This window comes from Castanea sativa, chromosome 11, assembly GCF_040712315.1.
Source record: "Castanea sativa cultivar Marrone di Chiusa Pesio chromosome 11, ASM4071231v1".
NCBI lineage: Eukaryota > Viridiplantae > Streptophyta > Magnoliopsida > Fagales > Fagaceae > Castanea > Castanea sativa.
Genome location: NC_134023.1, coordinates 50,500,476 through 50,512,144, shown reverse-complemented (window position 1 = coordinate 50,512,144; position 11,669 = coordinate 50,500,476). Strand labels below are relative to the sequence as shown.

General features: G+C 33.3%; 1 protein-coding gene across 1 annotated transcript; it reads right to left on the bottom strand.

Annotated features, from left to right (window-relative positions):
- Positions 1-1,120: 1,120 nt before the first annotated feature.
- Positions 1,121-3,450, bottom strand: LOC142615149 (uncharacterized). Its single transcript, XM_075787855.1, has 2 exons — positions 3,143-3,450; positions 1,121-1,340 (listed from the first exon to the last, which is right to left on the bottom strand). The coding sequence occupies exons 1-2, from the start codon at positions 3,380-3,382 to the stop codon at positions 1,266-1,268; spliced, it is 315 nt and encodes a 104-aa protein (XP_075643970.1). The 5' UTR covers positions 3,383-3,450; the 3' UTR covers positions 1,121-1,265.
- Positions 3,451-11,669: the final 8,219 nt, after the last annotated feature.

Sequence of the window (11,669 nt, the reverse complement as noted above, 5' to 3'; positions counted from 1 at the left end):
TAAAATGATGAGGTGTGCTGAGTTCCATTTCAATGGAATGGAGCTTGTGCCTGTTGATTAGTCTCTCCTCTCCATTGAGCATTTCTATTACATCCATATAGCCGTGAAAAATGGCTTCAGATTCAATGTGTCAAGTGTTTGCAACACTTCTATCCACTTCAATGAACAGCATATGCTGGCCCAACAAGAGCTTTTTCAACAACCCTGATTCTAATTAACATTTCTGAGCATTGGAACATTCCCAAAACGAATTAGTTCCTTTATAATGCTTCATAATAATTCTTCATAATACAAACGAGCACTAAAACAACCATTTTTATTTAATTTCTGAAACACCTTGTCCTCCATACCCATGCTGATCAAAGCTGAGAACACCACCTCAAAGAAATTAGTCCAATTTTGAACAGGGCTCAAATGGATTCCAATGCACCCCACCATTGATCACCTCAATATATTCAAATTTCAAACATCATGGCATCTTTATTTGCAACTAGCTAGAATAGCTTAAGAAATAAAGGAGCCAAATGACTAATACCACTCCAAGCACAATGCCAAAACCATCCCTACTTTATATCCAACAAAACTATACAATGAGTCCCACCCTGCATTGATGGCCTTCCCAATTTCCAACCCATGTGTTGTGCGGACAGAATTTGAAGGACAACTGTAACTTGCTATCCTCTTGCCGAGCAGGCAAAGATTTACCTCTGCAAAAAAGATGATTCATTCGAATCGACATGCTACTTTTTCAGTACTTACCTCCAAACACACTTCTACCCTCACTGTCACCTAAATTCTAATTTTTTTTATCCTGCGAAAACATTATTGGAGGGTGTAACCATATGGTTTTACTCTAAATTGTTATAGAATTTAAATCCAGATATTAACTCAATGTAATCAGTGGTAGCAAGCTTCTTATCATGGATTATCTAAGAAAAAGAAAAGGAAACTCAAGCATACAGGAAATTTCCCACCCATTTGTTCATCATGGACAGAGCACACAACATATTACTTCTGGTTTGAGAGAAGCAAGGACGCTTTTTAATAATAGAAAAATCTTCTGCTAGCTTCTCTTTGAAAAGAAACAGAGTGTGCTTTTACGCATGCATGATATCCATTCTCTGTAAAAGGATTTGTTTTCATTAAAAAATATAGACAATGATCTTCAAAGAAGATGGCCAGACAAAGGTACAATCATTCTTAGAAATAAAACTCAGCACCTAAAAATAACAATAATATTCCAATTTATGTATATGAGAAGTAACTTATTCATCTCGTGCCCTTGGACGAACTCCTAGTCCAGTTCTTATATTTGCACCCACTTCCAGGAGGTCTTCCACCTATATAAGACATGCAACATTGAATGCATTTTCAACAGTTCAAAATAAATAAATAAATAAACCAAACACTTACTTGAAACAAAGTTCTTCACTTTTAAGTATAGTGAGAGTTTAATTATTATGATAATGTGCTCAAGTTCAAACAGTACAAGCGACCTAAGTTTCATAATCCCTATATAATTAGTGATAATGAGGTGGAAAAGATGCACAATGATATATTGCTCAATTATCACAGCTGATAAATGGTTGAACTCATGGTAGCAATTTGTCTGCCAAAAGGATATCAGCTTAGCGTAGGATAATAAAATTAGAATTTTAGGTGACAGCATAGAGGGTTGGAAGTATGTTTGGAGATAAGAACTGAAAAAGTAGAACTTTAGGGTGACATAAAGAGGTAAAAGTACTTGACTCTAACTGCATGGAGGTTGGAAGAAGAAAAAGAGAGGAGGAAAAAGAAATAACAATTTAAAAGACATCTGCTGAAGGAAAGAGAACACATTCTTACACCCAAAATTTAACTCAAAGCAATGAAGCCAAGGTATAATTGAAACACAATCCCTTCCAAGTAATGACACACCAATGAAGTGTAGACAGTTTGTATATATGGCCGAGAGGGCATAACTCCAGTTAAGAGGTTGAAAAGTCGGAACCAATCAAAGGTAAAACAAAGCTCACACCATCACCCGTGTTGGAAAACTTTTCAAGCAATGATGCTTTCAGTACACCCCAGCAAAAATCACTCATACATGAAAAAAATCAAGTTTTGGGAAAGCACTCAACTCAACTTCAAATAACAGGTTCAATGACTAACTCTGTTACCATCATCACCAGATACTGGTTAACAATTAAATAGATCAAACAATAGGTAGACACTGAACAAAGAAATTCTATTTCCAGATAATATGTGGAAAGAATATCTGTTTTGTTCAATGCTTATCCTGCATGGGCAAATTACCTCCAGAACACACTGCCAGCCTTTTTTAACTAAAGCCTGTGATTAATAAACACTTTTTGCAACTAACAGAAGACCAAAATCACATCAAATGCTTTTCTTTTTCCTCTTTCAATTTATTTAATGATCAACATACTCAAATTAAACAGTGTCGACAAATGAACAGACAAGTTCATTTAATTTTGTTCTCAGGCTGTGTTTCTACGGACCCATCCTCTAGAGTTCTTAAGGGAACTCCACCATAAAATTTCTGAAATCCTATCACCATTTTGGTTCAATTTAAATTATTGATGATGTGTCAAACAAAATCCAACCCGCCTGTGATGGTAAAACATAGGTGCATTACGTTTCCCAATTAAATTAAAACACATTGCACTAGTTATGCTTCATTAGTCAATACAGCTTTGTGTTTGAATTTAATTGAAGAACCTAATGTAGCGTATATAAGTAACTGTACCTAAGTTTCGGCCTTTTAAGAAACCTATCATTGAATTACCTAAGGACTCCGAAGCATCCTAATCCGGGTTTCTATAATATGAATTTTGAAGATTGTTTAAGACCAATCTTACACAAGTAGTAAAGTAAATCTGCAGATAACATATTCAATCATGTCAGATGAACTACAAAAATAGACACACGGTTTAAGCAACGACCAAAACTCCTTAGTTCTTCGTAATAAAAATGGTTTATGTTGCAGTTTCCTATGATTCTTTTTTTTTCTCATAAATAGTACTTATTTACTTAAGTTGTTCGACACTATTTCGCAGCCTTGACTTGATATTGGAAAGACTAAAAAGCCCCTAAAATGCGAGAGAGAGAGAGAGAGAGAGAGAGAGAGAGAGAAGCGGACCTTGTGGATGCCGGAGACGTGGAGGACGGAAACGGCGGCGGTGGCGGTGGCGCCGACGAAGAGGGAGGCGACGGAGAAGGCCTTGAAAGGCATGAAGTGAGAGTCGCCGGCGTGGCCTCTTTTGAAGGAAGATATGGCCCACCCCAACTGGGCAGCACTAGCTAGGGCCCACCAGATGTGGCTATAGGTCCTAGTCCCACTCCCACCACCACCGGCACCGCCGCCTTCGTTCTCCACCATCTGCGATCCAACTTCAACTTTGCCCACTTTCTTTTCAGTCTATCTAAATTTTGCTGTACATTCTTTGATTTCCCTTTCTTTGTATGGGCTTAACTTGGGCTTTATACCTGTTGGGGGATGGGGTCTGTCTTTCGGCTTTCAACCGGGTGTTAATGGGCTTTACGTAGATAATGACACCATCTACATTGTAAAACAACCAGCCCATTAACTCACAAAAGTTCCTAAAACCCATCAACCCCATCGATTAAAAATTTCACTATCTAATTTTGCCTAAATTTCAATTCTGTTGTGTAATTTCAAATTCGTTTAATTCAGTCAGCTCTCTCTAAAACAACGTAGTCTTGTGTTTTTCTTTTTCCTCTTTTCTCTTTCTCTTCATTTCAGCCTCAATTTTAAGCAAAGAACTCCTGGGCCAAAACATTCTTTGCATCATTCAGTATTTGTAAAACTTCCTATTTCATTACTTATTTAACAAGGAATAATCTTTTCTTCCACTCTAAGGAATAATTTTTTTTTTCAAAAACCAAGGAAACCCAAAAAAAAAAAAAAACCAATTTACTTTTTCTTTCTTTAACCAAGAAAAAAAAATCAATTAACTTTTCAAGTCACAATAGGAATTTAAGGCATTTCACAAAAATCTCCACTCCAACTAAAATTCTATCACCATTTTTTTTTTCCTTTTGAGATAGCTCCAACTTCATCAAAGCAAACTTTTTCTTAAAAAAAAAAAAATCACTACTTATGTAGCTTAACCCCTACTCATGCACACTTGGATTGCAAACTTGTACTGAATATAATATTCTCTCAAATTCCATTAGGACCTATCGATCCTAGATATCTTATAATTCACACAAGAAATAATCCAATAAACCAACTAAGCTCTGATACCACTTATTGAAGCCTAATCTAGGCTTACTTGAATTAATATATTCAACTAACAATTTTAATCAATCAAAAACTTTATCACTACAGTTACCGTATCAAGATATCAATCACACACATAATCATAGATTTAGGAAAATCATTTATTCATTAAAGGAAAAACCATGAGACAAATTCTAAATAAATTCATTATTATAAAATAAATTACAATATCTTCTCAAGATTATGCATAACTTGAGATCTATGCAAAATACTATGCATCTTCTCTTTAGAAAATAATAGAACTCACCTAAGATTTTCACTCGCATTGGATACAACAAATTTTATGGTTGTAGCACCCCAAAAATATTTTCCCTAGAGAAAACCTAAAATTTGTCTTCCTTTCTTTTGGTTTTATGCTTCATTTTAAGATTGTCTCCTCTCTCCATAGGGGACGGCCCCTAGGCAAAAGTTATCAAATCATTTGCTACACATCTATTTATAAGACTTTAATTCCTAAACATGGTAGACAAGCAGAAATACATTATGTCTTTGACAAGGAAGAGGCTTACATTCTATTCCAATGAATATTAGCTGCCTTTCCTTCCACACAAAGGAAACCCAAAAAATAACCAAATTAATATTTCTTTTTTCAAGTAAAAAACCCAATTAGTTTTCCAAGTCACAATAAGAATTTGAGGCAATTTCCCAACAAGTGCAACCATATAATAGTTTAGGTAGTCTAATTTCATTTTACCCTTGAATTTAATAACTCCATTTAAAAAAATGTTGAATATAATTTAAATTTGGGTTAACTATAGAAATTCACCCTAAACCATTAGGGTACTTGTTTGCAACACAAACTATAAGAACTCACAATTAATTCCTTGGTTGAAACAAACCTAACTACTTGTACCCCACAGCTCATCTAGATGTTAACTTTGGCAGTCACATGCCTTGAATGTGATTATTAGAGAATGAGATGACAACCCTTTTACATTTAGATTACCAAATTTTCAACCTACTATTATTTATCCTTAATCGTAATCTAATAGTAATGTAGAGTGCACACCTAAACCCTTAGATTCAATCTAAAAAAAGATTCACACTAATCAGTAAGCTTAGGTTGAAGGCTAACAGAAATCAATGAGGCTAAAGCACAACTAGGTACAATGGGTATTTTGGAGATTTTAAGGGTATTTATTTTCATATTAGAGATTTGCGAGGTACTTGGTTATTTTAGGGGTATGGGAGGTGGATTTCAGTCTCCTTAATTTTTATTTTATTTTTTTTGTGCGAGGGTAATTGGTTCATTTTGGATGTTTTGTGCCCGGGGGTGATATTTTGATCATTTTGGAGGTTTTGAGAGTATTATGGTTATTTAGGAGACATTTGAGTGGGAATTTAATTTAGTCAATTTGGAAGTTTCAAGTTAAATTTGGTGATTTGGAGAGATGGTACTTTTGGCAATTTGGGAGATTTTGAGGGTATTTTGATTAAATTTAGATTTGGTAGGCATCTTGGTCAATTTGAAGAGTTTACACTTCAGAGGTAGTTTTGTCATTTTGGAGATTTTAGGGGTGTTCAAATTACTTTTGGAGGTATTGGGTCTTAAGGGTATTTTAGAAGTTTCGATGGTATTTTTGGAAGCATCTGGATATTTTGGTCATTTTAGAGAATTCAGATTTTTTTTTTTTTGGTCATTTCAAAGATTTTGGGATTTTTTTTGTCATCTAAGAGGTATTGGGGGGGGGGGGGGGTACTACAATGGTGTTGAAGGTTTAGATATTTTGATAATTTTTCTTATATGTTTTGGTGTAATATTGTGGTCGTTTATCGAATGATATTTTGATCATTTTTTGATGTATTGGGTGTATTACAGTCATTTCATTTAATAATATAATTACAAGCTATGGCATGAACGTTCTTGTCATTTAGATAAATTATTACATTAATTATACTATAGGATTATCACCATGAGCTAATCATTGTAATGTTAATTTCAGGATAATCTTATATTCCCGAAATGTTATGCAAAAATAAACAAACTAAATGGAGTAATATGCCACATTTGTTCGTAAAACACATGGAATAACAGCTTTGTATCTCATACAAATACACGCAGTGGAATATGAACGGATCTACTTCATTTATTATTGATAACATATACTATGTAAATTTTAGAATTTAAGAACAAGAGAGCATATCTTGGTGTGGTGAAATTCAAAACAAAAGATTAGAAGTACTTGAGAATACTTTTAATCTTCTCTTTAATTCCACTTTATGCATAAGCAATACGGTCTCTCAATCAATTTCCAATGGAGAATAAGAGAGTGGCTTTCACTCACACATATACACCATTTCACAATAATGTCTACTTCTAAAATTCTGTATGTTTTTTCCTTTGTATTTAATTGATTATCTAATTGGACTAGCCTTTTGGGCCTTCCCATTTGGACTTTAGTGCGTGGCTTGGAGTGGGACCAAAATGGAACAAATAAAACTCTAGCTCCAATGGGCCTTGAGCTTTTCTATCAACTCTTGACAAGTCCAAAGTTACCATTAATTATATTTAATACCACTATATAAATATAGGTGCACTCTAGGCCTTATTTATAAATTATATCCCAAGACTTTATTGTACATGCAACCCTTTCATAAAATATTCGTAGTAATACAAAGTCATGAATGTAGACTGCTACTTTGAAGATTACTATATCTTAATTCTTGAGTATCCAGTTTAATCCTTTATAATATTCATCATATATTTATGAAATCCAATTTCATAAATATATATTTTAGTAACTTCTTACTAAAATGGTTAGGCCTAATACTCTGAATAACCAAACTCATTAAATTTATCTCAAGGGAATATTTTGTATCTCCGTTAAGAGATTATGAATTCCATCTTGAGAATATATGTTCCATTAATACTAAATGTGGCTACCCAATATACTGAAATTTTGATCGTTCCTTTAGATCTCACTCCTGATATATTAAAGCAACCTACACCTTATGATCAGGTCCATTATTCTCTTAGGATTAAGAGTTCATGCAAATAGAAGTCATGAGATTTATTATTCATTTGAGAGTCATTAAGAGAACGACAAATCTTACAGCGGTCCAGTTCAATATGTCTTAACTCTTAAAACATATCAACTAGAAGTTTCCATTTCCATGATCAAGACAAATCATCTTAGTTAATATGTTATAGTCTTCACAGATGAAATGCCCAATTTCATCACCAACTACGAACTAAAATTCTAAGTTTACAAAGAACTTTGATTTATAACTTGCGTGACTTTTCACATTAATCACATACTATGCATCTCATGAACTATATGATAATGTTCAATATTCATGTTACTATTATTTTAGATAATAATAAAATAACTTTATTAATCACAACATAATGTTATACATAGCATACAATAGGATTTAAGAGCACTAATCCTAATAATTTTTTCTTAATCGTGTTGTAATGTTCACAACATTCCACGAACCAAACAACCCAGTGAATTGGCTATATATGAAATGGAAAGATTTTTGAAGCAGACAAGAATAATGATATTAGCGCACAAATTGTAGGATTCCATGTGATAACTGAGCATAGAGCTTTATTTACTGAAAAATGAAAATATAGTCTCTAGTCCATAATATTTTGAAATGACAATCACAATCTTACAACATGAATACATTTGGTAAACTAGAAGCCGAGCATATTATTACAAACTTTAGTTGCATTTGATCTAATGCAACCAGAAGCAAAGCACACCAAGTCTCCAACAAACACACTGAACCACAAATGTTCAACGAAGAGAGACAAAAGGCCTAAGGAAACTCCAAAAAGCAAAAAACAGGGCCAAAATTCCAGCAACAATTATACTGCCTCTCCAAAAATCATGGAAATATTGACTTTTAAGGGATGCCATGAGTTTGCTCCAAGAACCCATGTAGTGCTCATTAATTCGTTCACTGATATCATGGTAACAGGAATGATTACCTTCCACAATTTGATGGCAAAGTTTGTTGTCAGATTAACCACTGCCTTATCTCTGCCTAGCCAGATATCGAGTACCTTTTTCTCAACAAGCAGATTCACATTTTTTTTCAGTTTTAATAAGATGATCTAATAGTAGTATAGCACAATGTAATTACAGATATAAGTTTCATGTGGATAATGACACTGCTCAAAGGCCATGAAGTTTCTGACGACACGATTAGTTGTGTCCCCTATCGTAAAGGATGGGATTTTCAAGACAGCCTCCATGCATGGCAAGAAACTCGATAGCCATGACAAAGTTAAAAATGGTAAGCATTCCAATAACCGACTCTTCTGAAACTTAATGTCAAGTAAGCGTTTCTTTTTGTATTCTTTGAATTCCACTCCTACTTCAGCCAACTTTGTTGCACAAGATAGTTGACATTTAATTCTTTCTCCTCTTTTGAATGAGAAAATATCTTAGGAAATCAATTAAATGTTTGGGTTGCTTCACCCTAGTAACTTCCAATATTTCCTGGTAATCTTCAGAGGATCCATTTTTTATATAGGAATCTTTCCAAAAACATAGAAGGTAATCAAGGGCAAGCTTTTGAAAGGAATTATGCTCATTATGAGGATTAAGGAGGTTCCTATAGGAAAAATTATATAATTCCTCGAGGACAGAAAATTATTAGTTTACATTGTACTAGCAATTTAAACTTACATTGAAGACACACAAAATGAGTATAATGTTGTACACATTAGCAAAAAATGTACAATAAAAAGTCTCTGTTTAGAAAATTGTGAAATGTTGGGATGATTTTCGGATCCACATGTTCAATTTATTTTGACATTTGGGTATTTTGGTCAATTTGGGAGTATCTAGTTAACTTTGGTGATTTGGAGACTTTGATAGTTATTTTAGACATTCTCGAGGCTTTAAGAGTATTTTGATCATTTTAGAATTGGTCGATATCTTGGTTTATTAAAGGTTTAGTGAGGTACTTTGGTCATTTTGAAGAGTTTGGAGGTCTTTTGTCATTTTAGAGGTTTTAGGATATATTGGTCATTTTAGAGGTGTTGGAGATATTTCAGACATTTTGGAGATTTTAAGAGGTATTTGGTTATTTTCGATGTTTTAATGGGTATTTTTGTGATTTTGGAGTTTTTGAGTACACTCTGGTAATTTTCAAGTGTATATTTTGGTCAATTTTGGAAATTTTTAGTGCATTTTGGAGGTTTCAATGGTATTTTTAGTCATTTTAAGGCTTTAGAGAGTATTTTAATTTTCTAAAAACAAAACTCATTTTCTTGATTTGAAGGGTCATTTTAGAGGTTTTAAATGTATTTTAGTCATTTTGAAGATGTTAGGGTTTAGGCATCAGGTTCAACAAAGTTAAACAATTCTTTAGCCAAATAATTGATTAGATTTATTATGACATAGATTAATTGAATAACATCACAAGCATCACATAGAGACAAGCAATTCAATGACCTAAGAAAACCGATAAAACAAATTGTTTCAGTGTAAAAAAGCTTTGGGGGAGGGGGGGGGGGATTTAACCTTCAATTTCTAAGGAAACTAAATCCACTAGGATAGATTAGAAGTTTATACAAAGATTTAACTCTAAATATAATACTACCAGCAAGAACAACTGATATGAAGAAGGCCCATGCCACATGGCACGTCAAAATCTTGCAATTGCTGGGATTGACTTGCTTCATGTCTTGACTTGCTTTTAATCTTTGTGTAGCAAAAAGAGAGACATAACCCATTCATACACGACCTGAATATTTTTTTCTGGTAACATCACATGACCTAATTTACTTATGTTTGTTTGTTTAGACCCCTATATATCAGATTCATTTAACATAATTAATTAGCCAAGTAGTTACTTAGGTTAATTATCCAGATTTAAGTTAAACTCATGCAATCATATTACTTAGGATAACTTCCACTCCACAGACTCTTCTATTTGAATTTACTGAACACAAATACCCATATTTGTGATTTTAAGATTTCACTTAAAGGTTTAGATCACAGTCAATATTTGATCTTTATGTAGCAGCTTGCCTCCACTAGGATTTTATTGTAGATCTAGCTTTCAGTAGATGCTTGTTGAGTTAGAGGGCTACAAAAATCTCTCAAATTTCACAGATTTAACTCACAAGACTTCCAAGAACTTCTGAAACACATTTAGGGTTTTCCTTTTATATCTAGTAGTGTTGGATTGAAACCCAAAACGTTTTTACGGGCATTGGGTCTGATTGAAAATCTATAGAACACAACTTTTGATCGGTCAAACCTATCTTTCTATCGGTCGAGCTTCACAAAAACTTATTTCTTCTTTCGACAACTTGACAGTTCTTGAATTTTGACTTGAACAATCTTGAGCAATGTCTAACACTTAATCTAGACATGTTTTTGTTCTTGGTTTTCCAACATACATAAATTTAGAATCTAAACATTTATCCTAAATATTTAGAGCCTAACAACTTGTATCTATTCACAAAATGGTAGAAATAGGTGCTGACCTATGGAGCTTGATTATGTGTTCGATCTAGTTTGTGACTCTCTCTCTCTCTCTCTCTCTCTCTCTCTCTCTCTCTCTCTCTCTCTCTCTCTCTCTCTCTCTCTCTCTCAATGTTTCAGACTTAATGTTTAATAGATTTTCAATCTACCTATCCAATGTATCTCAGGTTGGTTTCGCACAAGTATATTTTAGCACATTTTTAGAAAAAAAAAAAAAAAAAGCTGAAAACTTGGTATCTATTTTCATGCGGTAAAAAAAGATGCCCCTAAACATTTATTTTTTTAAACATTGTTCTTTAGAAAAAACACAAAGTGAATATGGGCAAAGGAGTAAATTCATAAAATCTTTGTAATAAAAAATTGGAAATATTTAATATCTAGTTTGCTGAAATATATGAATTATAAATTTTCAATACAATTAATCTGGGTTAATAATAAAAATCCACTATAAACTATGAGGTTACTTTTACAATGCAACAGAGACTAAAAATTTGCAATCATCGCCCAAATTGTAACAAACCAAACAATTTGTACCCCACAATTCATCTGAACGTTAGCTTTAACAATTATTTGCTCTGCATTTGACTCTTAGAAAATGAGATGACAAAATTACCCTTTCACTTAGAATACTAAACTCTTGACCCCCAAAGACCCATAGTCCCATATCCACAATTTGAAAAACCATTAGACACAACAATCAACGAGCTTAGGTTGGAGGCTGACATAAAATAAGACTAATTAAAGCATGAGCTGCAATGGGTAATTTGGAGATTTTATGGGTATTTTTGTTATTTTATAAATATAAGAAATGTTTTTTATTTTATTTCAAAGGTTGGAGGGTATTTTGGTCATTTTTGTTGTTTTGGGGGGGGGGGTATATTTTGAAGGTTTTGAGTTTTGAGAGTATGTTA